The sequence below is a fragment of the Gopherus flavomarginatus genome, chromosome 2 (assembly GCF_025201925.1).
Source record: "Gopherus flavomarginatus isolate rGopFla2 chromosome 2, rGopFla2.mat.asm, whole genome shotgun sequence".
Taxonomy (NCBI): Eukaryota; Metazoa; Chordata; order Testudines; family Testudinidae; genus Gopherus; species Gopherus flavomarginatus.
In genome coordinates this window covers 301,954,685-301,982,589 of record NC_066618.1, presented here as the reverse complement: position 1 = coordinate 301,982,589, position 27,905 = coordinate 301,954,685, and the positions used below count along the sequence as shown (strand labels likewise).

At 59.8% G+C, this 27,905-nt stretch overlaps 1 protein-coding gene across 5 annotated transcripts in view; it reads right to left on the bottom strand.

The window, feature by feature from the left end:
• PLEC (plectin) overlaps positions 1-27,905 on the bottom strand; it is a 162,558-nt gene that overhangs the window by 117,097 nt on the left and 17,556 nt on the right. For 4 of the 5 annotated variants that reach the window (XM_050939279.1, XM_050939269.1, XM_050939270.1 and 1 more), the window contains exon 4: positions 11,956-12,151. In XM_050939279.1, the coding sequence (XP_050795236.1) occupies positions 11,956-12,151 (196 nt within the window). Of the gene's footprint in view, positions 1-11,955; positions 12,152-24,200; positions 24,228-27,905 lie in introns of those variants that run through there. The other variant, XM_050939271.1, reaches the window with a different exon arrangement.

Sequence of the window (27,905 nt, the reverse complement as noted above, 5' to 3'; positions counted from 1 at the left end):
AAGCCCTGCTCCACCTATAGCTCCTAATGCCCCCCCATGCTCAGAGCCCTGCCCCCACAGCCCCCAGTGCCCCCCTACTGGTCAGAGCCCCACCCCCCACAGCCCCCAGTGCCCCCCATACTGGTCAGAGCCCTGCCCCCTACAACCCCCCATACTGGTCAGAGCCCTTCCCCCCACAGCCCCCAGTGCCCCCTACTGGTCAGAGCCCCACCCCCCACAGCCCCCAATGCCCCCCATACTGGTCAGAGCCCCGCCCCCCACAGCCCCCAGTGCCCCCATACTGGTCAGAGCCCCGCCCCCCACAGCCCCCAGTGCCCCCTACTGGTCAGAGCCCTGCCCCCCACAGCCCCCAGTGCCCCCCATACTGGTCAGAGCCCTGCCCCCCCGCAACCCCCCATACTGGTCAGAGCCCTGCCCCCCACAGCCCCCAGGGCCCCCATTATGGTCAGAGCCCTGCTCCACACAATCCCTAGTGCCCCCCATTCTGGTCAGAGCTCCGCTACCCACAGCCTCCAGTGCCCCCCTGTCATGGAGTGTGCGTGAGTCAGGGCCCCGCACCCCTCTTCCTGGGATTCCCCGGGACTCTCAGCCAGCCGGTAAAACGGAAGGTTTATTGGACAGTAGGAACGCAGTCTAAAACAGAGTTGTAGGTACAGCCAGGACCCCTCAGTCAAGTCCTTCTGGGGGGGCAGGGAGCTTAGACTCCAACTTGGGGTTCCCTATGTTGCACCCACCCAGCCCCAAACTGCCAAATCAAAACTCCCCCAGCAGCTCTCTCCCCCTCCCCCAGCTCCTCCTCCTCTTTGTTCAGTCTCCCAGGCAGGTGTGAATTCTCCCAACCCCCCCCCGGCTCGGGTTACAGCTCAGGGAGCGTCCATCCCATCCCCAGTGTCACCTTCCCGCCATTCCCAGGTCAAATCCGCCCTGCTCCCTGCTCCGCCACCGCCCCCACTGGTCAGAGCCCGCCCCACAGCCCCCAGTGCCCCCCACTGGTCAGAGCCCTGCTCCCCACAGCCCCCAGTGCCCCCCATACTGCTCAGAGCCCCCCCACAGCGCCCCCCACTGGTCAGAGCCCTGATCCCCACAGCCCCCAGTGCCCCCCATACTGCTCAGAGCCCCGCCCCACAGCCCCCAGTGCCCCCACTGGTCAGAGCCCTGCTCCCCACAGCCCCCAGTGCCCTCCATACTGCTCAGAGCCCTGCCCCACAGCCCCCAGTGCCCCCCATACTGCTCAGAGCCCCCCCACAGCGCCCCCCACTGGTCAGAGCCCTGATCCCCACAGCCCCCAGTGCCCCCCATACTGCTCAGAGCCCCGCCCCACAGCGCCCCCCCACTGGTCAGAGCCCTGCTCCCCACAGCCCCCAGTGCCCCCCATACTGCTCAGAGCCCTGCTCCGCACAGCCCCCAGTGCCCCCCATACTGCTCAGAGCCCTGCTCCGCACAGCCCCCAGTGCCCCCCATACTGCTCAGAGCCCCGCCCCACAGCCCCCAGTGCCCCCCATACTGCTCAGAGCCCCGCCCCACAGCCCACAGTGCCCCACACTGGTCAGAGCCCACCCCACAGCCCCCAGTGCCCCCACTGGTCAGAGCCCGCCCCACAGCCCCCAGTGCCCCCCACTGGTCAGAGCCCTGCTCCCCACAGCCCCCAGTGCCCCCCATACTGCTCAGAGCCCCGCCCCACAGCCCCCAGTGCCCACCATACTGCTCAGAGCCCCGCCCCACAGCCCCCAGTGCCCCCCACTGGTCAGAGCCCCACCCCCACAGCCCCCAGTGCCCCCCATACTGCTCAGAGCCCCGCCCCACAGCCCACAGTCCCCCCACTGGTCAGAGCCCTGCTCCCCACAGCCCCCAGTGCCCCCCATACTGCTCAGAGCCCCGCCCCACAGCCCCCAGTGCCCCCCATACTGCTCAGAGCCCCGCCCCACAGCCCACAGTGCCCCCCACTGGTCAGAGCCCACCCCACAGCCCCCAGTGCCCCCACTGGTCAGAGCCCGCCCCACAGCCCCCAGTGCCCCCCCACTGGTCAGAGCCCTGCTCCCCACAGCCCCCAGTGCCCCCCATACTGCTCAGAGCCCCGCCCCACAGCCCCCAGTGCCCACCATACTGCTCAGAGCCCCGCCCCACAGCCCCCAGTGCCCCCCACTGGTCAGAGCCCCACCCCCACAGCCCCCAGTGCCCCCCATACTGCTCAGAGCCCCGCCCCACAGCCCACAGTCCCCCCACTGGTCAGAGCCCTGCTCCCCACAGCCCCCAGTGCCCCCCATACTGCTCAGAGCCCCGCCCCACAGCCCACAGTGCCCCCCACTGGTCAGAGCCCCACCCCCACAGCCCCCAGTGCCCCCCATACTGCTCAGAGCCCCGCCCCACAGCCCCCAGTGCCCCCCACTGGTCAGAGCCCTGCTCCCCACAGCCCCCAGTACCCCCACTGGTCAGAGCCCTGCTCCCCACAGCCCCCAGTGCCCCCCATACTGCTCAGAGCCCGCCCCACAGCCCCCAGTGCCCCCCACTGGTCAGAGCCCCACCCCCACAGCCCACAGTCCCCCCACTGGTCAGAGCCCCACCCCCACAGCCCCCAGTGCCCCCCATACTGCTCAGAGCCCCGCCCCACAGCCCCCAGTACCCCCACTGGTCAGAGCCCTGCTCCCCACAGCCCCCAGTGCCCTCCATACTGCTCAGAGCCCTGCCCCACAGCCCCCAGTGCCCCCCATACTGCTCAGAGCCCCCCCCACAGCGCCCCCCCACTGGTCAGAGCCCTGATCCCCACAGCCCCCAGTGCCCCCCATACTGCTCAGAGCCCCGCCCCACAGCGCCCCCCACTGGTCAGAGCCCTGCTCCCCACAGCCCCCAGTGCCCCCCATACTGCTCAGAGCCCTGCTCCGCACAGCCCCCAGTGCCCCCCATACTGCTCAGAGCCCTGCTCCGCACAGCCCCCAGTGCCCCCCATACTGCTCAGAGCCCCGCCCCACAGCCCCCAGTGCCCCCCATACTGCTCAGAGCCCCGCCCCACAGCCCACAGTGCCCCCCACTGGTCAGAGCCCACCCCACAGCCCCCAGTGCCCCCACTGGTCAGAGCCCGCCCCACAGCCCCCAGTGCCCCCCACTGGTCAGAGCCCTGCTCCCCACAGCCCCCAGTGCCCCCCATACTGCTCAGAGCCCCGCCCCACAGCCCCCAGTGCCCACCATACTGCTCAGAGCCCCGCCCCACAGCCCCCAGTGCCCCCCACTGGTCAGAGCCCCACCCCCACAGCCCCCAGTGCCCCCCATACTGCTCAGAGCCCCGCCCCACAGCCCACAGTCCCCCCACTGGTCAGAGCCCTGCTCCCCACAGCCCCCAGTGCCCCCCATACTGCTCAGAGCCCCGCCCCACAGCCCACAGTGCCCCCCACTGGTCAGAGCCCCACCCCCACAGCCCCCAGTGCCCCCCCATACTGCTCAGAGCCCCGCCCCACAGCCCCCAGTGCCCCCCACTGGTCAGAGCCCTGCTCCCCACAGCCCCCAGTACCCCCACTGGTCAGAGCCCTGCTCCCCACAGCCCCCAGTGCCCCCCATACTGCTCAGAGCCCGCCCCACAGCCCCCAGTGCCCCCCACTGGTCAGAGCCCCACCCCCACAGCCCACAGTCCCCCCACTGGTCAGAGCCCCACCCCCACAGCCCCCAGTGCCCCCCACTGGTCAGAGCCCTGCTCCCCACAGCCCCCAGTGCCCCCCATACTGGTCAGAGCCCTGCTCCCCACAGCCCCCAGTGCCCCCCACTGGTCAGACCCCTCCCAAAGCCCACAGTGCCCCCTACTGGTCAGAGCCCCACCCCCACAGCCCACAGTCCCCCCACTGGTCAGAGCCCGCCCCACAGCCCCCAGTGACCCCCATACTGCTCAGAGCCCCGCCCCACAGCCCCCAGTGCCCCCCACTGGTCAGAGCCCTGCTCCTCTCAGGCCCCAGTGCCCCCCCTACTGCTCAGAGCCCTGCTCCCCACAGCCCTCAGTGCCCCCCACTGCTCAGAGCCCTGCTCCCCACAGCCCCCAGTGCCCCCCATACTGCTCAGAGCCCCGCCCCACAGCCCCCAGTGCCCACCATACTGCTCAGAGCCCCGCCCCACAGCCCCCAGTGCCCCCCACTGGTCAGAGCCCACCCCCACAGCCCCCAGTGCCCCCCATACTGCTCAGAGCCCCGCCCCACAGCCCACAGTCCCCCCACTGGTCAGAGACCTGCTCCCCACAGCCCCCAGTGCCCCCCATACTGCTCAGAGCCCCGCCCCACAGCCCACAGTGCCCCCCACTGGTCAGAGCCCCACCCCCACAGCCCCCAGTGCCCCCCATACTGCTCAGAGCCCGCCCCACAGCCCCCAGTGCCCCCCACTGGTCAGAGCCCCACCCCCACAGCCCCCAGTGCCCCCCACTGGTCAGAGCCCCGCTCCCCACAGCCCCCAGTGCCCCCCACTGGTCAGAGCCCTGCTCCCCACAGCCCCCAGTGCCCCCCATACTGGTCAGAGCCCTGCGCCCCACAGCCCCCAGTGCCCCCCATACTGCTCAGAGCCCTGCCCCACAGCCCCCAGTGCCCCCCACTGGTCAGACCCCTCCCAAAGCCCACAGTGCCCCCTACTGGTCAGAGCCCCACCCCCACAGCCCACAGTCCCCCCACTGGTCAGAGCCCGCCCCACAGCCCCCAGTGACCCCCATACTGCTCAGAGCCCCGCCCCACAGCCCCCAGTGCCCCCCACTGCTCAGAGCCCTGCTCCCCACAGCCCCCAGGGCCCCCCACTGCTCAGAGCCCTGCTCCCCACAGCCCCCAGTGCCCCCCCTACTGCTCAGAGCCCTGCTCCCCACAGCCCTCAGTGCCCCCCATACTGCTCAGAGCCCCGCCCAACAGCCCCCAGTGCCCCCCATACTGCTCAGAGACCCCCACACAGCCCCCAGTGCCCCCCATACTGCTCAGAGCCCTCCCCACACCCCCAGTGCCCCCCACTGGTCGGAGCCCCGCTCCCCACAGCCCCCAGTGCCCCCCCTACTGCTCAGAGCCCCGCTCCCCACAGCCCCCAGTGCCCCCCCTACTTCTCAGAGCCCCGCTCCCCACAGCCCCCAGTGCCCCCCCTACTTCTCAGAGCCCCGCTCCCCACAGCCCCCAGTGCCCCCCCTACTGCTCAGAGCCCCACCCCACAGCCCCCAGTGCCCCCCACTGCTCAGAGCCCTGGTCCCCACAGCCCCCAGAGCCCCGCTCCCCACAGCCCCCAGTGCCCCCCATACTACTCAGAGCCCTGCTCCCCACAGCCCCCAGTGCCCCCCACTGGTCAGAGCCCCACCCCACAGCCCCCAGTGCCCCCCATACTGCTCAGAGCCCTGCTCCCCACAGCCCCCAGTGCCCTCTACTGGTCAGAGCCCTGCTCCCCACAGCCCCCAGTGCCCCCTACTGGTCAGAGCCCCGCCCCCACAGCCCCCAGTGCCCCCCATACTGCTCAGAGCTCTGCTCCCCACAGCCCCCAGTGCCCCCTACTGGTCAGAGCCCTGCTCCCTACAGCCCCCAGTGCCCCCCATACTGCTCAGAGCCCTGCTGCCCACAGCCCCCAGTGTCCCCCATCCTGCTCAGAGCCCTGCTCCCCACAGCCCCCAGTGCCCCCCATACTGCTCAGAGCCCTGCTCCCCACAGCCCCCAGTGCCCCCCATAGTGCTCGGAGCCCTGCTCCGCACAGCCCCCAGTGCCCCCCATGCTCAGAGCTCTGCTCCCCACAGCCCCCAGTGCCCTCTACTGGTCAGAGCCCCGCCCCCACAGCCCCCAGTGCCCCCTACTGGTCAGAACCCCGCCCCCACAGTCCCCAGTGCCCCCCTACTGGTCAGAGCCCCACCCCTACAGCCCCCAGTGCCCCCCCATACTGCTCAGAGCCCTGCTCTCCACAGCCCCCAGTGCCCCCCATACTGCTCAGAGCCCCGCCCCTACAGTCCCCAGTGGCCCCCATACTGCTCAGAGCCCTGCTCTCCACAGCCCCCAGTGCCCCCCTACTGGTCAGAGCCCCGCCCCCACAGCCCTCAGTGCCCCCTACTGCTCAGAGCCCCGCCCCCAGTGCCCCCTCTACTGGTCAGAGCCCTGCTCCCCACAGCCCCCAGTGCCCCCCATACTGCTCAGAGCTCTGCTCCCCACAGCCCCTAGTGCCCCATACTGATCAGAGTCCCGCCCCCCAGCCCCTAGTGCCTCATACTGGTCAGAGTCCCGCCCCCACAGCCGCCAGTGCCCCCATACTGGTTAAAGCCCTGCTCCACCTATAGCTCTTAATGCCCCCCCATGCTCAGAGCCCTGCCCCCACAGCCCCCAGTGCCCCCCTACTGGTTAAAGCCCTGCTCCACCTATAGCTCCTAATGGCCCCCCCCCCCACTGTGCTCAGAGGCCTGCCCCCACAGCCCCCAGTGCCCCTCCTACTGGTCAGAGCCCTGCTCCCCATTCTAGTCAGAGCCCCGCCCCCCACAGCCCCCAGTGCCCCCCTACTGGTCAGAGCCCCGCCCCTCACAGCCCCCAGTGCCCCCCTACTGGTCAGAGCCCCACTCCCCACAGCTCCCAGTGCCCCAGATACTGGTCAGAGTCCTGCCCCCCACAGCCGCCCATACTGGTCAGAGCCCCACTCCCACAGTCCCGAGTGCCCCGCCATATCAGTAAAAGGTTTGCCCTACCCACAGCCCTCAGTGCCCCACCCATACCAGTCACAGCCCAGCTCCCCGCACAGCCCCCCCACTGGTACAGGTCAGAGCCCCCCTCCCCCCAGCTCCAACACGCCCACAGCTCCCAGTGCCAACCCCGCCCCAACCATTCAGAGCCCCCACCATCAGCTCCACCCCCCCACTGAGGTCAGAGCCCCTCCCACAGCCCCCCTTAAAGCCCCGCCCCCACCCCGGGTGACTCAGTGCTTCTGTGGTCACCAGCTGCTTTGGCTGGGCCAGGCCCTGTCCCCACTGCGCCCCCTGCAGATGGGGCAGGGCTGGAGACGCCCCCTCCCAGGCTGCAGCAGGCAGCTCTGCCCTCCTGGTGGGCTGTGGGGCGGAGGGTCACGGCCTCCGGATGTGGAGCTGTTGGCTGACTTGTTCCCACGGCCCAGCCCCAGAGCGCAGCTCTCAGCTGTGCCAGGCATCAGGGTGCCGCACCTTTGCCCAGTGCATGGGCACCCTGGGGGGGCAGGGGCTGCAGGGAGCTCCCCCTCACATTGACTGGAGCCGGAGCTGGGGAAACCCCATGGGCCCATCTCGTCTGTCCCTGAGGCCCCTCTGCCCCGGTCCCCGGTTTCTGCCCATCCTGCTCTGAAATGAGCCCACACCCTGGGGGAAGCGGGGGGAGCGACTCCCAGTCCGTTGCCAGGGGTTTCTCCGGGACCTTTCACCATCCCCTACCTTACACAGCCCTGCTCCATGCCCCACACCCAGCTGTCTCTCCCCCACATCTCTGAGGCTGTCGGGGGAGTGCAGCCCCCTGGGGGGGTGCAGGGTGGAGCGGGCCCCGGCGCCAGGGATCGGGAGCTCTGTGCACATGCTGGCTCCAGTCACCACTTTCAGCTGGAAGGGCAGTGAGACGGTGCCACGAAACCTGAGCTGCTGCCAGGCTGCCTGTGTCTGACCCCCGACCAGGCCTGGCACAGCTGGACATGTGGGGGCTGGGGTCGGCCTGTCTACCCAGTGCGTCCTCTGGGTGTGGTGGGGGCAGGACTGGCCCTGGGGTGGGCCTGGCACAGGGAGATGTGGCTCTCGGGCCCCAGTGGGAGGGGCCGTCTCCAGCACCCCACACAGGGCCCCAGCTGGGTGCTGGCTGCGGGTGGCTGGCTGACCCCCGGCCCTACACCCATGGCTGAAGCGTCCCGAGCTCTCGGGGCTGGGGCCCAGTACCAGGCTCCCACATGCCCACTGGCTGGCAGAGGCGGGCGCCGGGGTGGGAGCCAGGACCCCACACGGCCCCCACACCCCCTTTGCTCAGTGTCAGGGGGCCCCCTAATGGCAGCTGCTGTCACTGCAGGGAGACCCTGGGCAAACCCCAGCACAGGGCGGTGAGGGGCTGGTCACCCTTTCCTGGGGTGTCTCCTGCGGCAGGGGGTGCTCTGCACAGGAGCCAGGGCACTAGGCCCCCCACAGATTACCCTGCTGTGCCCCACGAGGTGCCCCCACCTGTGGGCCCCTCCCCAGGTAGATGCACTCCCATGGCTTCCCCCCCCAGAGAACGCCAGCCACGGGCTCCCCCCAGAGGGGCCCTGGCTGGGCAGAAGTAGCCCCCACTGAGAGCATGTTCTGGCTCCTTGATTACAGGAGCTGCCTCAAGACTGGCTCAGCTGGCTCCCCACAGCCCTGTGCCCCCGCGGCCCTGCCCCACAGCACTGCCCGGCCACCCGGCACAGCTCCTGGCAGGGGAAGGGGACGTGATCCCCGACAGAGCCACCCTCCCACAGGGCAGCCCCCACCCCTCCAGTGCAGCAATGCTCCCCCACCCCCACAGCCCCCCTCAGTACAGCGATGCCCTCACAGCCCTGTGCCCCCGCAGCCCTGCCCCAGCACAGCTCCCAGCAGGGGAAGGAGGTGCGATCCCCGACAGAGCCACCCTCCTGCGGGGCAGCCCCGAGAGCCCCCCTCAGTGCAGCGACGCCCCCTCATCCCCCTCATTGTCTCCCACCCCCACAGCCCCCCCAACAGTGCAGCGATGCCCCCACAGCCCGAACAGTCCCTGCAGTGCAGCGACGCAACCTGCCCCCGACAGCGCCCCCAGTGCAGTGATGCCCTCATCCCCCCAGTGCGACGCCCCCACATCTCCCTCATTGCCCCCACCCCCCACAGCCTCCCTCAGTGCAGAAATGCCCCACAGCCCCAACAGTACCCCCAGTGCAGTGACACGCCCCCTGCCCCCAACAGCCCCCTCAATGCAGCGACACCCCCACAGCCCTGCCACAGCCCCCCCCGTGCAGTGACGCAACCTGCCCCCAACAGCCCTCTCAGTGCAGCGATGCCCTCGCATCCCCCCGTGCAGCGACGCCCCCACATCTCCCTCATTGCCCTCACCCCCCACAGCCCCGACAGTACCCCCAGTGCAGTGACACGCCCCCTGCCCCCAACAGCCCGCAAAGTGCAGTGACGCCCCACAGCCCTGCCACAGCCCCCCCCAGTGCAGTGATGCGACCCCACCCCACAGAGCCCCCCTCAGTGCCCCCTGCCCCTCACAGTCGCCCTCAGTGCAGCGATGCCCCACTCTGCCATGGACCCACCCAGCCCCCACAGCCCCACCCATTCTCAATGCAGCTCCCCACCCCCACACAGCTGCCCCCTCCTGGTGCAGCATCGCCCCAGCACAGACCCCACACCCCAGGATGCTTTGCCATACACAACAGCAGCCCCCAAGCTGCTGCTCCCGTGCAGGTTCCCAACACTGTCTGCAGGGAGCGACTGCTCCAGGCAGCCCCATTCCAGGGGTCTCTGTGCAGTGCGGGGGCCTCGGCCCTATTGGAGACGCCCTCGTTCCAAAGGGATCTCACCAAACAGGGCGACTGGGGGACAAAAGGGCAGATGAAATTCAACACTGTTAAGTGCAGAGTGATGCACATTGGATAACATCATCCCAACGAGACATACACCATGATGGGCTCTCAAGGAGCTGTTCCCATGCAAGAAAGGGATCTTGGAGTCGCTGTGGAGAGTTCTCTGAGAACAGCCATTCAGTGTGCAGCGGCAGTCAAAAAAAGGGAACAGAATGCTGGGAATCATTAGGAAAGGGACAGATAATAGGACAGAAAATATCACATTGCCGCTATATAAATCCATGGTATGCCCGCAGCTTGAATGCTGCATGCAGACCTGGTCGCCCCACCTCAGAAAAGAGACATAGGAACTGGAAAAGATTCGGAGAAGGACAACAAAAATGATTAGGGGTGTGGAACGGCTTCTCTAAAGGAGAGATTACAGAACCTGGAACTGCTCAGCTTGGAAAAGAGATGACTAACAGGGGTAAGGCAGAGGACTATAAAATCACGACTGGGGTGGAGGAAGTGCCTAGAGAAGAGTTATTTACCCTTCCCCACAGCACAAAAACACAGAGGTCACCCGATAACATTAACAGGCAGCAGGTTTAATACAAAACAAGAGGAAATATTTTTTTCACCCAATGCACAACTAACCTGGGGAACTCACTGCTGTGGCATGTTGTGATGGCCAAGATGGTCAGGGATGAAATCCCATGTTTGTGCAACCCTCAACCTGTGACTGCAGAAGCTGGGAGTGGAAACCAGGGGTGGGTCACTCCATAATTGCTCTGTTCTGTTCACTCCTCCTGAAGCTCTGATACAGACGAGAGCTGGAGACAGGAGCCTGGGCTAGCTGGTCTGTGCTCTGGCCCAGTACGGCTGCTCATATGTTCCCACAACATAGCCCAGATATTTATAGCTTCTGTTCATGGAATTTAAGGCCAGAAGGGCTCACTGTGACCAACCAATCTGACCCCCTCCTCCCACGTGTTGCATCCAGTGACTCCTGCAGCAAACCCAGAACTGAGTCACAGCAGGGCCATCCTGTCTGGATTTCCAGTCCCCATCACAGAATCACAGAAACGTGGGGCTGAAGGGACCTCAAGAGAGCGTCAAGTCCAACCCCCCACGCTGAAGCAGGGCCAAGTAACCCTACACCAGCCCTGTTCTTAAAAACCACCACCGACGCGGGGACCCCACAACCTCCCTGAGATACCTGTTCCAGAGCTTAACCCCCGAGAGTGGGGAAATAGTGGCCATGAGAACGACTGATCCCCACCCAGTAAAAACATTACCTCACCCACCTTCTCTCCCACCTATCCTGGGCCCTTCACAGCTACACCACCACTTCCCCTGACCGCGCAGGCTGGGTTTACGACCCGTTATAACCGCCAGATCCTGTTCAGCCATTCCCCACTCAGCCAGTTACTCCCCGGTTTGTAGCTGTGCGTTTGATTTTTCCTTCCTAAGTGAAGTACTTGGCACTTGTCGATTGAATTTCATCTTGCTGATTTCAGACCAATTCTCCTATTTGCCACGGGCCTTTTGAATTCTAATCCTGCCCTCCAAAGTGCTTGCAACCCCTCCCAGCTCCGTGTCACCTGCATATTGTATAAGCCTAAACTTCCCTAGGTGAGCTGTTCCAGTGGTTAATTCCCCTGCCTGACAGGAAACTGCACCTTGCCTGGCTTCGACTTCCCAGCATCAAATCTCATTCTGCCTTTTACAGCCAGACGCAAGAGCCGTCTGCCATCAGAAATCGGCTCCTCTGTAAGTGCCCAAGTCGCCTCTGAATTGTCTCTTGGATGAGCTAACTGGACAGTTTCTTTAGTCTCTGCCTTGAGGCCGTGTTGCACACCAGCCTCGCAGAGCTTTTCTGAATCCTTCCCAGTTTGCCAACATCCTTGTTGAAGTGCCATCACCCAGGGATGGGCCCACCAATGCCATATACAGAGGTCACAGCACCTCCGTGTCCTACTCGATGGTTCCCAGGATCACGTTCACATTACAGCCTCAGCATTGCGCGGGGAGCTCAGGGTCACACCCCCTACATGCATTCCAGCAGCCAGCCCCAAATCTGACATATGGGGCCCACGGGCTCTGTTCCCAGTCACATGACCCTGCGCAGACACACGCCCGGCCCCCTCGTGGATTTAACGCGTGCGGTTCAGAGGAACCTGCCGTACCAAACGATCCAGACTGGCTGTCCCTGTATTTACCACACCAGCAACTTGGCATAGGCGCAAATGTTACCAGCAGTGATTGTCTGTTTTCTCCCAGATGATGGATAGATACTGAATAGCGCTGGGCTGAGACCAGATCCCACTAGAAACACGCCCACGGGGTGACGGTCCCCCATGCACAATGGCTGCTGGTGATCTGCCAATCCAGCTGCACTGTTCACACAGCAGCTGCCTCTCACCATGTCCAGAGGGGGAGAGCTATGACCCTCTGCCCAGAGAAAGCGCATTGGCACGACGAGCACCCTACCTGCAATCCGGATCACGGCTCTCTCCGCCGGGTCCAGCACGGTCCCGCTGCCCGAGGACGACTTGGTTCTTTTGGTTCTCTGGTGCTTGGCCAGGTTCCAAGGGAGAGTGTCCCCAGGGCTAGGGGAGCTGCTGCTACCACTTGAACTCTCCTCTGCCATCCTGGACTTCTCCTTCCTGCCAGCAGACATCAGTTCCTGCAGAGTAGGAGAGCGTTAGAGCCCAGATCCCCCAGCCCACTCTGCCCTGCCACACCCTGCTGCAGCAGCCATGGAGCGCACCAGCGACCCCAACGCATCCCAGCCTGACCCTCATTCAGCAGTCCAGCCTCTGCGCACACCCGTCCACCCAGTGTCTCCTACACCCAACACACTCTGCCCATATAATAAACCAGCACAATCTGTGCACACTCACCCGCCCAGTGTCTTCTACACCTGGCCACCCAACACAGTGTGCCCATCTAATACATCAGCACAACCTCTGTGCACTCCTACCCGCCCAGTATCTTCTACACCCAATCAGCCAACAGTCTGTCCATCTAATACACCAGCACAGCTTGTGTGCACATCTGTCCACCTGGTGTCTCATCCACCCAACCACCTAACACGTAGTCTGCCCATCTAATACACCAGCACAACCCCTGTGCACACCCATCCACTCAGTGCCTCCTACATCCAACCACCCAACACAGCGTGCATATCTAATACACCAACACAATCTGTGCACACCCATCCGCCCAGTGTTCCTAAACCAGACAATCCAACACACAGTCTGCCCATCTAATACACCAGCACAATCTGAGCACACCCATCCACCCGGTATCTCCTACACCCGATCACACAGCCTGCCAATCTAATACAGCTTGTGTGCACACCTGCCCACCTGGTGTCTCCTCCATCCGACCATGCAACACAAAGTCTGCCTAGCTAATTCACCAGCACAATCTGTGCACACCCATCCACCTGGTGTCTTCTACACCTGACCACCAGGGCCGTCCTTAGCCATAGGCAGAACAGGCAGCCGCCTAGGGCAGCACTAGGTCTAGGGGCACCACTGTGCCGGGAGCCTGGACAGACAGGAAGCAGTGGAGAATGTAAGAGCAGGGCTGCTGGGTCCTAGAAAGAGCCGAATGCAGCACAGCCTGAGGGAGGAGAGTGTGCTGCTGGGAAGTCTATGGGAAGGGGTGGGGGAAGGAACTCACCTGTGAGTGTGACTCTTTCCCCCTGGCAGCGTGAGGGCTGTCAGGGTTGGGCTGGGTGAGGTGCTGGGGGAGGCTGGCTGGCTGCCTGCCTGCTGAGGACTGACAGTGAAAGTAACTCACTTCCTCGCAGGCAGCCAGGATTGGAAGGGTCACACACGGCTGGGCTGGGGATAGCCAGATAGCATGTGCGAAAGATCAGGACAGGGGGTTGGGGTAGGGTGAGCAGATGTCCCACTTTTATAGGGCCAGTCCCAATTTTTCGGTCTTTTTCTTATATAGGCTCCTATTCCCCCTCACCCCCGTCCTGATTTTTCACACTTGCTGTCTGGTCACCCTAGGTGGGGGTAATTGGTACCTATATAAGACAAAGCCCCAAATATCGGGACTGGCCCTATAAAATCAGGACATCTGGATCTGGTCACCCTAGCTAGGGAGTGCGTCTCTCCCCTGGACTGACAGTGATCCATCTCATCCGGGGGGAGCTGCACAGGGCAGGATGAGCTGCTGTGGCTCTATGGGTGCCCCGTCCCTGAGATCAGATGCTGTGCTAACTTCACCATGGTCCGTTGGGCTGGTGGTGGTGCCCACTGGCGTGTGATCGGACTTGAGGGTTTGCTGCTGCTGTTGCCACTCTGCACCCCAAGAGGTGGATTTTGGGGTCCTGCAGTTTTCCACCTATCTCCTCCTCTACTGCAGCTGTTGGACCAGCAGGCTGGGGGGTGAGCCAAGCATGAAAGCAGTACTGCATTGCCATTTTGATTGAGCAAATCTGTTTGCCAAGAATGCTTGCTAACAATCCTGAATTCAATTTCAATATTTTTTTTAAATCAATATCTTAGCCAAAAACAGAAAATAAGTTGTTGACAATTATTTGTGACAAGGTTGGTATGGGGAAGGGAGTGGGCCAGTTTTCTTCAGAGAAACAAAAAATGTTGACTGACTTTCCTATAGCCCTGTTACTGCTAAATAGAGTCCTCCAACAACTGTAATATGCTTATCTCCTTACTAGTGTATAGAGCAGGGATCGGCAACCTCCGGCACACATGCCAAAGGTGGCACGCGAGCTGATTTTTGATGGCACGCAGCGGCGAGCTGAGCGGCTCAGCCTGCCGCTGCTCTGGGGTTCCAGCTGCTGCCCCATTGCCACCCGGGGTCCCAGCTGCCAGCCGCACTCAGCACCCGCTGCTGGCCTGGACACCCCCAAGGAACCCCAGGCTGACAGCGGGCTGAGCAGGCCAGTGGCTGAGACCCCGGCTGAGCCACTCAACGCGCTGTCGATCTAGCGTTCCATTCACTCAGCTGGCAGTGGGCTGAGCAGGACTAAATTCAACGAAATAGGAAAACAAGAGCAACTAATGACAAAGTGCAAGAACCTAGAGCAGTGGCCCCAACCTTTTTCGTCTGGCAGGTGCCAGAAGAAGGACCATGGTGGCAGACGAGCATCCACCGAAATGCTGCCGCAATTCAGCGGCATTTCAGCCGCAATGCCTCTGAATGACGCTGCTTGTCAGCGGCAAGTGGCATCATCCAGAGGCGTTGGCGCCGACGCCGAATTTCGGCGGCATTTTGGCAGATGCTCATCCTCCAGCCAGTACGCAGGTGCACTGAGAGGCCCCTGTGGGCGCCATGGCGCCCGCAGGCACCACGTTGGGGACCCCGACCTAGAGAGCCTCCTGAAGCATGGTGATCATTTTGAACATTTAAATAGACTTGAACTGTATGAAGAATTGAGTTGTTGCCACATGCAAAATCTATGATGGGACATTGTACAGTTTATTCATACCAGCAAACTTGTTGACATATATCCTAACGTTACATTGCCACTCGTATTCTACTGACAATTCCTGTAACAGTAGCATCAAGAGAACAGAGTTTCTCAAAACTAAAGCTCATTAAAAACTATCTCCGCTCTACAAGGAGTCAGGAACACTTGACTAGTCTTGCTATTCTTGCAGTCGAACAAGACATCACTTTGTCTTTGTCATACGATGACATTCTTATTGTTTTTGCAGCCAAAAAAGCCAGAAAGATTGCTTTTAATTAAAAATTAATCCTTGTTTCAATACCTCTTTACATAAATTTCCAATAAAATGTTAACAAATTAAAAAAATTATATTATTTGCATCATTCTGTCAAATCAGAATTTTTTCTATAGTGCTACTTTTTAGTGCTAGTCCATCAGCATTACAGTGTGCTTAATTAACAAACTGGTTTTAATAACATGCATGTGGCAAGTTTTCCAATACTGTAAGCTTATGTTTGTGTTGCTAAGAGCAAGACAGGCACAGGGGCACCAGCTTAATAATCCCGTCTAGGACACCATAAATCCTAAGGACGGCCCTGCCGACCACCCAACACACAGTCGGCCCATCTAATACACCAGAACAGGCTCTGCGAACACCCATCCACCCAGTGTCTCCTACACCTGACTACCCAACACACAGTCTGTCCATCTAATACCCCAGCACATCTTGTGTGCACAACCATTTCTTCCCATCCACCTGGTGTCTCCTATACCTGACCATCACAGCCTCTATACACACTGACCCACTCTGTGTCTCCTACACCCAACAATGCAACACAGTCTGACCATCTAATACACCAGCAGAATCTGTGCACACTCATCCACCCAGGGTCTCCTGCACCCAACCACCCAACACACACTGTGTACATGTAACACACCAGCACAATCTGTGCACACTCATACACCCAGCGTCCTCTACGCCAGACCGTCCAACATACAGTCTGCCTATCTAATACACCAGCACAATCTGAGCACACCCATCTACCCGCTATCTCCTACACCTGACCGCAGAACACACAGCCTGCCAATCTAATACAGCTTGTGTGCACACCCGCCCACCTGGTGTCTCCTACACCTGATTACCCAACACACAGTCTGCTCATCGAACACGACAGCACAATCTGTGCACATCAATCTTCCCAGTATGTTCTACACCCAATCAGCTAACTCAGTCTGCCCATCTAATGCACACTCATACACCCAGCGTCCCCTACACCAGAGCATCTATACATACATTTAGTCTGCCCATCTAATACACCAGCACAACCTCTGTGCAGACCCATCCACTCAGTGTCTTCTACACCTGACCAGCAACACAATCCGCCCATCTAAAATAGCAGCACAGCTTGTGTGCACACTCACCCACCCAGGGTCTCCTACACCCGACCACCCAACACATAGTCTGCCCATCTAATACACCAGCACAAATGGGAATTGTGTGATCATAGGAGACTAACTTCCCAGATATAGATTGGAGGATAAGTGCTAGTAATAATAATAGGGCTCAGATTTTCCTGGATGTGATAGCTGACAGATTCCTTCACCAAGTAGTTGAAGAACCAACAAGAGGGGATGCCATTTTAGATTTGGTTTTGGTGAGTAGTGAGGACCTCATAGAAGAAATGGTTGTAGGGGACAACCTTGGTTCGAGTGATCATGAGCTAATTCAGTTCAAACTAGATGGAAGGATAAACAAAAATAGATCTGGGACTAGGGTTTTTGATTTCAAAAGGGCCAACTTTAAAGAATTAAGAAAATTAGTTAGGAAAATGGATTGGACTGAAGAACTTGTGGATCTAAAGGCGAAGGAGGCCTGGAATTACTTCAAGTCAAAGTTACAGAAACTATCAGAATCCTGCAACCCAAAAAAGGGGGAAAAAATCATAGGCAGGAGTTGTAGACCAAGCTGGATGAGCAAACATCTCAGAGAGGAGATTAAGGAAAAGCAGAAAGCCTATGAGGAATGGAAGATGGGAGTGATCAGCAAAGAAAGCTACCTTAGTGAGGTCAGAACATGTAGGGATAAAGTGAGAAAGGCCAAAAGCCATGTAGAGTTGGACCTTGCAAAGGGAATTAAAACCAACAGTAAAAGGTTCTATAGCCAGATAAATAAGAAGAAAAAGAAGGAAGAAGTGGGACCACTAAACACTGAGGATGGAATGGAGGTTAAGGATAATCTAGGCATGGCCCAATATCTAAATAAGTACTTTGCCTCAGTCTTTAATAAGGCTAATGAGGATCTTGGGGATAATGGTAGGATGACATATGGGAATGAGGATATGGAGGTAGATATTACCACATCCAAGATAGAAGACAAACTCAAACAGCTTAATGGGACTAAATCAGAGGGACCAGATAATCTTCATCCAAGAATATTATAGGAAATGGCACATGAAATTGCAAGCCCATTAGCAAGAATTTTTAATGAATCTGTAAACTCAGGGGTTGTACCGCACGACTGGAGAATTGCTAACATAGATCCTATCTTTAAGAAAGGGAAAAAGAGTGATCCGAGTAACTGTAGGCCTGTTAGTTTGACATCTGTAGTATGTAAGGTCTTGGAAAAAATTTTGAAGGAGAAAGTAGTTAAAGACATTGAGGTCAATGGTAATTGGGATAAAATACAGCATGGTTTTATTAAAGGTAGATCGTGCCAAACCCACCTGATCTCCTTCTTTGAGAAGGTAACAGATTCTTTAGACAAAGGAAACGCAGTGGATCTAATTTACCTCAGTTTCAGTAAGGCATTTGATACGGTTCCACATGGGGAATTCTTAGCTAAATTGGAAAAGATGGGGATGAATATGAGAATTGAAAGGTGGATAAGGAACTGGTTGAAGGGGAGACTCCAACGGGTCGTACTGAAGGGTGAACTGTCAGGCTGGAAGGAGGTTACTAGTGGAGTTCCTCAGGGATCGGTTTGGGGACCAATCTTATTTAATCTTTTTATTACTGACCTTGGCACAAAAAGTGGGAATGTGCTAATAAAGTTTGCGGATGACACAAAGCTGGGGGGTATTGCTAACACAGAGAAGGACCGGGATATCATACAGGAAGAGCTGCATGACCTTGTAAACTGGAGTAATAGTAATAGGATGAAATTTAATAGTGAAAACTATAAGGTCATGCATTTAGGGATTAACATCAAGAATTTTAGTTATAAATTGGGAACACATCAGCTGGAAGTAACAGAGGAGAAGGACCTCGGAGTATTGGTTGATCACAGGATGACTATGAGCCGCCAATGTGATATGGCCATTAAAAAAGCTAATGCAGTTTTAGGATGCATCAGGCAAGCTATTTCCGGCAAAGATAAGGAGGTGTTAGTACCGCACTGATGAGACCTCATCTGGAATACTGTGTGCTGCTCTGGTCTCCCATGTTTAAGAAGGATGAATTCAAACTGGAACAGGGTACAGAGAAGGGCTACTAGGATGATCCGAGGAACGGAAACCCTGTCTTATGAAAGGAGACTCAAAGAGCTTGGCTTGTTTAGCCTAACCAAAAGAAGGCTGAGGGGAGATATGCTTGCTCTTTATAAATATATCAAAGGGATAAATATCAGGGAGGGAGAGGAATTATTTAAGCTTAGTAGCAGTGTAGACACAAGAACAAATGGGTATAAACTGGACACTAGGAAGTTTAGACTTGAAATTAGATGAAGGTTTCTAACCATTAGAGGAGCAAAGTTCTGGAACAGCCTTCCAAGGGGAGTAGTGGGGGCAAAAGACATATCTGGCTTCAAGACTAAGCTTGATAGGGTTATGGAAGGGATGGTATGATGGGATAGCTTAATTTTGGCAACTGATCTTTGATTATCAGCAGATAAGTATGCCCAATGGTCTGTGATGGGATGTTAGACAGGGTGGGATCTGAGTTACTGCAGAGAATTCTTTCCCGAGTGCTGGCTGGTGAGTCTTGCCCACATGCTCAGGGCTTAACTGATCACCATATTTGGGGTCGAGAAGGAATTTTCCTCCAGGGCAGATTGGCAGAGGCCCTGGAGGTTTTTCACCTTCCTCTGCAGCATGGGGCACAGGTCACTTGCTGGACGATTCTCTGCAGCTTGAGGTCTTCAAACCACAATCTGAGGACTTCAATAACTCAGACATAGGTTAGGGGTTTGTTACAGGAGTGGGTGGGTGAGATTCTGTGGCCTGCATTGTGCAGGAGGTCAGACTAGATGATCATAATGGTCTCTTCTGACCTTAAAGTCTATGAGCACAATCTGTGCACAACTATCCGCCTGGCATCTCCTACACCCGATCAGCCAAAATGAAGTCTGCCCATCTAATACACCAGCACAACTTCTGTGAACATCCATTCGCCCAGTGTCTCATACACCCGATCACCCAAGACAGTCTGCCCATATAACACACCAGAAGAATCTGTGCACAACCATTGGTCCGGTGTCTCCTACATCCGACCACCCAACACACAGTCTGCTCATCGAACACGACAGCATAATCTGTGTACATCCATCTTCCCAGTATCTTCTACACCCAACCAGCCAACACAGTCTGCCCATCTAATACACCAGCACAGCTTGTGCGCACACCCATCCAGCTGGTGTCTCCTACACCCAGCCACCCAACACACAGTCTACCCATCTAATACATCAGCACAGCCTCTGTGAACACCCGTCCACCCAGTGTCTCCTACACCTGACCACCCAACACACAGTCTGCCCCTCTAATACACTAGCACAGCCTCTGTGCACACCCACCCACCCAGTGTCTCCTATACCTGACGACCCAACACACAATCTGCCCATCCAACACACCAGAACAGTCTGTGCACACCCACCCACCTGGCGTCTCCTACACCCAACCACCCAACACACAGTCTACCCATCTAATACACCAGCACAAACAAAACTGAACAAAACTGACCCCAAGACCGACCCTTTTGTCACTCCACTTGATACCAGCTGCCAACTAGACATGGAGCTATTGATCACTACCCGTTGAGCCTGACGATCTAGCCAGCTTTCTATCCACCATATTTGTTCAATATCTTCATTAATGATCTAGAGGATGGCGTGGACTGCACCCTCAGCAGGTTTCCAGATGACAGTAAACTGGGAGGAGTGGTAGATACGCTGGAGGGTAGGGATAGGATACAGAGGGACCTAGAGAAATTAGAGATTGGGCCAAAAGAAATCTGATGAGGTTCAACAAGGACAAGTGCAGAGTCCTGCACTTAGGACGGAAGAATCCCATGCACTGCTACAGACTAAGGACCAAGTGGCTAGGCCGCAGTTCTGCAGAAAAGGACCTGGGGGTTACAGTGGACAAGAAGCGGGATATGAGTCAGCAGTGTGCCCTTGTTGCCAAGAAAGCTAACGGCATTTTGGGCTGTATAAGTAGGGGAATAAGCACATCGAGGGATGTGATCATGCCCCTCTATTAAACATTGGTGATGCCACATCTGGAATACTGGGTCCAGTTTTGGGCCCCACACTACAAGAAGGATGTGGAAAAACTGGGAAGAGTCCAGCGGAGGATAACAAAAATGATTAGGGGGCTGGAGCACATGACTTATGAGGAGAGGAGGAGGGAACTGGGATTTAGTTTGCAGAAGAGAAAAATGAGGGGGGATTTGACAGCTGCTTTCAACTACCTGAAGGGGGTTCCAAAGAGGGTGGATCTAGACTGTTCTCAGTCGTGGCAGATGACAGAACAAGGAGTAAAAGTCTCAAGTTGCAGTGGGGGAGGTTTAGGTTGGATATTAGGAAAAACTTTCACTAGGAGGGTGGTGAAGCACTGGAATGGGTTCCCTAGGGAGGCGGTGGAATCTCCTTCCTTAGAGGTTTTTAAGGCCCAGCTTGACAAAGCCCTGGCTGAGATGATTTATTTGGTGTTGGTCCTGCTTTGAGCAGGGGGTTGGACTAGATGACCTCCTGAGATCCCTTCCAACCCCGATATTCTATGATTCTATGATCACCCAACACACAGTCTGCCCATCTAATATACCAGCACAGCCTGTGCTCACCCCTGCTCTTCTGTCCATGAGTCAACCACACAGCCTCAATGTCTGTCACTACCAAGCCTTGAATCCATGGTACTCTGCCCTTCAGCATGTTACAATCCAGTCTCTCTCTCACTCACATATGGGTCCTGTCCCTGGGTCCCCACTGTGCCAAGTACCAAAAATCTCGTTCCACCCCAGCCTGTGCCCAGCCTCCCGTCACACCCCTCTGCAGTGCTCCCTCACACCTCCACAGCCTCTTCCCTGCCCCCAGCGGGTCTGGCGCCTGTGAGGAGTGAGCAAACCGCCGCAGGGAGCATCCACAGCCCACCTGAGCCATTGGGTAGCTGTGCCCACCCCCCATGTGCCTGTGGGGCAAGGCCAAACCCCAGGTGGGATGCTCTCAGGAACCAGAATGCCTCACACAGCTGTTCAGAACAACATGCCTAAGGCATGAAGGCGAAATGCCAGAAGTAGAACTCTCCACACAACCTTTGCTCTGCCCCTTGTGTCTGCGCTACAAGACAGCCCATCACTGCATGTCCCTGCACTGCGGCTCCCACGCGCCCTGCCTCACACAGGCCCAGGACAGACCTGCTCTGGGAGGGGGGGTTAAAAAACCATCCTGAAAAAACAGAATTCTCTCTAGTGGCATCATACTGACATCTCAGTTCAGAGGCAGCCACAGCGGCGTGACTCCAGGCCCCAGCCCTGCCCTGCACGAAGGGCATAGCAGGAGTTCTCCTGGGATGCACTGCACTCAGACAGGGAGTGAGGAGGAGATTCTTGCCCCAGCCCCAAAGAAGCTACCTCCTCGCACTCCACATGCCCTGCATGGGGTTGGCTCCCCCTGGGTGGGTCACCCACTGGGCAAAGGTCTGTCCCGTCCCGCAGCCACCCTGCACGTGGGGTGTGCTGACACGGAGAAGCAGTGTGGGAGGACGGACGGACCACCATGCACCCACATGGGATGGCCTCATGGCTCAGGCACAGACGGAATTGTGCTCTCTGGGCTCTATCCCTGGCTTCACCCCAGGGGGCCATGTGATCCGGGGTGAAACCTGCCCCCTGAAGCCCAGAACCCCCTCTAAGCCTGCTGCTGCCCCAGGCCAGAGGGGACTGCGACCCCAGCTGTTAGCAAGCGACGGGCTGGAAGGCGCCATGTAACTGGTCACCAGTCGCCGACCAAAGATCCCCCTTCACCAAGCACAGGCCCATCCCATTGCCCCACGGCACAGTCAAAAAGGGAGGAGGGGGCAGGAACAGACCCCTGCACTAAGACCAGGCACCAGCCACACAGCCCCACTGCAAGCAAACACACACCTACAGCCCCACTGCACCCAAACCCCCACACACCTACAGCCCCACACATCCCCACTGCACCCAAACCCTCACACCCCTACAGCCCCACACGCCTACAGCCCCACTGCACCCAACCCCCCACACGCCTACAGCCCCACAGCACCCAAACACCCACACACCTACAGCCCCACACAGCCCACTGCACCCAAACTCCCACACACCTACAGCCTCACATGCCTACAGTCCCACTGTACCCAAACCCCTGCACCCTTACAGCCACACACAGCCCCACTGCACCCAAACCCCCACACGCCTACAGCCTCACTGCACCCAACCCCCCACACACCTACAGCCCACTGCACCCAACCCCCCACACACCTACAGCCCCACTGCACCCAAATCCCCAAACACCTACAGCCCCACACATCTCCACTGCATCCAAACACCCACACCCCTACAGCCCTACTTCACCCAAATCCCCACACACCTACAGCCCCACTGCACCCAAACACCCACACACCTACAGCCCCACACAGCCTCACTGCACCCAAACACGCATCCACACACACCTACAGCCCCAAAGAACCCAAACACACACCCACACACCTACAGCCCCACTGCACCCAAACACCCACACGTACATCCCCACACAGCACCACTGCACCAAACACCCACACACCTACAGCCCCACACAGCCCCACTGCACCCAAACACCCCCACACACACACCTACAGCCCCACTGCACCCAAACACTCACACACGTACAGCCCCACACAGCTCCACTGCACCCAAACACTCACACACGTACAGCCCCACACAGCTCCACTGCACCCGCACACACCTACAGCCCCCCTGCACCCAAACACCCACAGCCACCTGCACCCATTGCCCTACATACTCACAGACCCCCACATGCACTGAATCCTGCACCCGCAGCCCGCCCACACACACACACACACACACACACACACACACACTCTCCTACGCACTGCCTGCAGCAGAGCTCACAGCGCGCAGTGCTCCATCTCCCAGGAACACCCACAGGCGGGCCCTGACACATCCTCCACGGACACTGTCCCTGCGGCAGGGGGTCTCTGGTGCAGAGGCCATGGGGTGCCCCGAGGCTTATAGCCCCTCCTGTCAATGCAGCACTGCCCTCGGGCAGATGCTGCCTGGCACGGAGAAGGCAGGTGCTAGATCCCTGAGTGCAGGCCCCGATCTATGATACCAGGCCAGGATGCTGGCTCTGTGCCCAGTGGTCACAGCTCACAGCCATGTCACGGTGACCCCCACGGAAACACAGCATCAACCCAGGCCGGAGTCAAGGAGCAGGGGTCATGGCAGGGACCCCGACTTGGGGGGAGCCCCTTAGGCATGACTACCTAGCTGCCTCGCTCATGCCACCATACACCTCGGCACCCACCAGGCCCCACTGCCCCCCAGCACCCATGGGGCAGACACTGCAGCACCACAGCACAGCTACATGCAGCCACACAGCAGATGATGGGGCCCTGTGCTTCACCCCACAGGTCTCCCACACCCCTGCCAAGTCCCCAGGCCTCTGGTACCCCGACCAAGCGCCCAGGCCTCCTGGCAGCCCCTGCCACCAAGTCCCTAGGCCTCCCACATCTCTGTCAAGCCCGAGCGCCTGCTGAGCCCCAGGGCCTCCTACGTCCCTACCAAGGTTCTGGGCCCCAGCACCCACACCAAGCCCCCAGGCCACTGGCACCCTGACTCCACACAGAATCCCTGCCAAGCCCCTGGCACCCACCCACCGACCCCCCAGCACCCTGGCCCAGGCCTCCTACATCCCTGTGAAGACCCCAGGCCCCTGGCACTCACACTGGGCCCCTGCCAAGCCCCCTGGGCCACTGGCACCCCCCCATGAGCCCCTGGGCTCCCCTGACCCCACATGGAGCCCACAGACCTCCCACATCCCTACCCAGCCCCCGGGGTCCCCTGCACACACCTCTGCACGCATCCAGCCTGGCTGCTCAGGGGGACCGTGCCGTGCCGTGCCGTGCCGTGCCCCCTGGCCGGGCAGAGCAGCCTGGGGGGGAGGGGAGTTACCATCTCCATCCCGGCTGGAGGAGCAGCCAGACTCGCACCTCCCCGTTGCCTTGGACACGGGCTCGGGCGCCAATCAGAGGCGCGCAGGGGAGCCTGGGCGGTCCCTGGCTGGGAAGGGGGGGGGGCAGCAGGCCCGGGGCCCCGGGGATGGGCTCAGGGGTCTGCCCGCCCAGGTACCAGGCGCCAGGGTCCCCCCAGCCCCGGGGCTCCTCCAGCGGGGCCGGGCCCATCACCGCCGCGTCGGAGCGCCCCGCACCTCCCGCCGCCCACTCACCGCGTCCGGCTCCGCCGCGCCGCTCCCGGGCTGGGGCTGGGCGGGGCAGCGAGCTCCGCCCGCCCGCCCGCCCGCCTGCCTCCCTCCGGGCCGGGCGGCGGCCAAGCCTCCCCCTGCGCGCTGCAGCCCTGCAGAGTGTGTGTGTGTGTGTGTGTGTCCGTCCGTCCGCCTGTGTGCACAGTGCGCGCGCACAGCGTGTGTCCGTCCGTCCGCCTGTGTGCACAGTGCGCGCGCACAGCGTGTGTCCGTCCGTCCGTCTGCCTGTGTGCACAGTGCGCGCACAGCGTGTGTCCGTCCGTCCGCCTGTGCACAGTGCGCGCGCACAGCGTGTGGCCGTCCGTCCGCCTGTGCACAGTGCGCGCGCACAGCGTGTGTCCGCCCGTCCGCCTGTGTGCACAGTGTGCGCGCACAGCGTGTGTCCGTCCGTCCGTCTGCCTGTGTGCACAGTGCGCGCGCACAGCGTGTCCGTCCGCCTATGTGCACAATGCGCGCGCACTGCGTGTGTCCGTCCGTCTGTCTGCCTGTGTGCACATGCACAGCGTGGTCCGTCCGTCCGCCTGTGTGCACAGTGCGCGCACACAGCGTGTGTCTGTCTGTCCATCCGCCTGTGTGCACAGTGCACGCGCACAGTGTAGTCCGTCCATCCGCCTGTGTGCACAGTGCACGCACACAGTGTGTGTCCATCCGTCCGCCTGTGTGCACAGTGTGCGCGCACAGCATGTGTCCGTCCCTCTGCCTGTGTGCACAGTGCGCACGCACAGCGTGTTCTGTCCGTCCGCCTGTGTGCACAGTGCGCACGCACAACTTGTGTCTGTCCTTCTGCCTGTGTGCACAGTGGCACGCACAGCGTGTGTCCGTCCCTCTGCCTGTGTGCACAGTGTGCGCGCACAGCGTGTCCGTCCCTCTGCCTGTATGCACAGTGCGCGCGCACAGCGTGTTTCCGTCCGTCCGTCCCTCTGCCTGTGTGCACAGTGTGCGCGCACAGCGTGTCCATCCCTCTGCCTGTATGCACAGTGTGCGCACACAGCGTGTTTCCGTCCATCCGTCCCTCTGCTTGTGTGCACAGTGTGCGCGCACAGCGTGTCCGTCTCTCTGCCTGTATGCACAGTGCGCACACAGTGTGTTTCCGTCCGTCTGTCCCTCTGCCTGTGTGCACAGGGCACGCGCACAGCGTTTGTCCGTCCCTCGGCCCGTGTGCACAGTGCGCACGCACAGTGTGTGTCCGTCCGTCCTTCCCTCTGCCTGTGTGCACAGTGCGTGCGCAGTGGCTGCCAGTCAGCGTGCGTGTGCGCACAGTGGGTCTGCCTGTCCACGCGGAGCGTGTCACTGTCAGTGTGTCTGTGAGAGCAGGGGGGTGTGCACGTGCCTATGTGTCTCTGCCCAGTGGGGAGTGTCAGTTGGGGAGGCGTGTCAGACGGTGTGTGGTGGGGGCGTCAGTCATTGGGGGATGTCAGTGTGTGGTGGTGGCGGTCAGTGCGGGATGTCAGGCAGTGTCTGGGTGTATGTCAGTCACTGGGGGTGTGTCAGCCAGTGTGTGTCAGGCAGGGCTGTGTATGTCAGGCGGGGCGGGTCAGTCAATGGGGGATGTCAGTGTCAGTATATGGCTGTGTCAGTGAGAGGGTGTCAGGTAGTGTGTGTCAGTCAGGGGGTGTCACTGTGTGGGTATATGTCAGGCGGGGGGAGTGTCAGTCAGTGGTCAGGCAGGGTGTGTCAGTCAGGGAGGTGTCACTCTGTGGGTATATGTAAGGCAGTGGGTGTCAGGAAGTGGGTGTATGTCAGGCAGTGGGGGACGTCAGTGTCAGTATACGGCTGTGTCAGTCAGTGAGGGGGTGTCAGGTAGTGTGTGTCACTTGGGGTGTCACTGTGTGGGTATATGTCAGGCGGTGTATGTCAGGCAGGAGGAGTGTCAGTCAGTGGTTGTCGGGCAGCGTGAGTCAGTCGCGGGGGTGTCACTGTATGGATCTATGTCAGGCAGTGTGTGTCACGCGGGGGTGTCACTGTGTGGGTATATGTCAGGTAGGGGGAGTGTCAGTCAGTGGTTGTCAGGCAGGGTGTGTCAGTCAGGGAGGTGTCACTCTGTGGGTATATGTAAGGCAGTGGGTGTCAGGAAGTGGGTGTATGTCAGGCAGTGGGGGACGTCAGTGTCAGTATACGGCTGTGTCAGTCAGTGAGGGGGGTGTCAGGTAGTGTGTGTCACTCAGGGGGTGTCACTGTGTGGGTATATGTCAGGCAGTGTATGTCAGGCAGGAGGAGTGTCAGTCAGTTGTTGTCAGGCAGCGTGAGTCAGTCGGGGGGGTGTCACTGTATGGATCTATGTCAGGCAGTGTGTATCAGGGGAGTGTCAGTCAGTGGGCGGGGTGTATGTCACAATCTCCCCCACACCCTCCAGCGCCAGCCCTCCATGAATTATTGACCAAGATGGAGGCGGCAGCTGGCTCCCATGCACCCCGCCCAGAGGAGTGCTGGCCCCCAGCCAGGCGGAAGAGCAGGGCCAATCGGCCTCATGCACAGACAGGAGAGCACCAAGCCACATTAACCCTCCTTGTGTCGTGCCCGGAGAGAAGAGAGATCCCTCTGGAACCCGACCCCGGGAGTTAACCTGCCCTGTGCCCAGAGACCCCCCCTGCCGAGGTTAACCCTGCGCAGGCAGGCACTAACCCCAGCAGGAGGGCAACTGCCCAGACCTCACCACACCCTGTCCCGGTGGGAGAGAGAGGCTGTGCCAAGCCCCTGAGAGACTCACCCTGAATCCTGCCACCCCAGGGAACAGCCTCCTGGCTAGGGGGAACCCCAGCCCCTGCACAGGCATGGAGGGGACACCCACAGGGCCCAGGGCTTCCCCCTACAGTCATTCCTGGGCTTTGCCCTGGTGCAGCGGGCTGCTGTGAGTGCAGCCCCCAAAACCATCCCAGTCTCTTTGGCTACAATCTGCCAACAGAAACTCAGACATGGCCCATCACCATAGCCTCAGGGATAGACCTCTCCCCAACACTTAGCCACTCCTGCTGCTCTTCAGGCATGCAGCGGTTAGCGCTGGGCAGCCCAGGTGCTGGCCTCACCTGAAGCGCGAGGCCACCCGTCCTCAGCAGCATCTCCCCAGGCGAGTCTCAGCCATGCGCAGGGGCAGCTCTAGGCATTTTGCTGCCCCAAGCATGGCAGGCAGGCTGCGTTCGACGGCTTGCCTGTGGGAGGTCCGCTGGTCCCATGGCTTCGGCGGACCTCCAGCAGCCGTGCCTGCGGGAGGTCCAGAAGCCGCAGGACCAGCAGACCTCCCGCAGGCAAGCTGCCAAAGGCACCCTGCCTGCCGCCCCTGCGGCACCAACAGAGCGC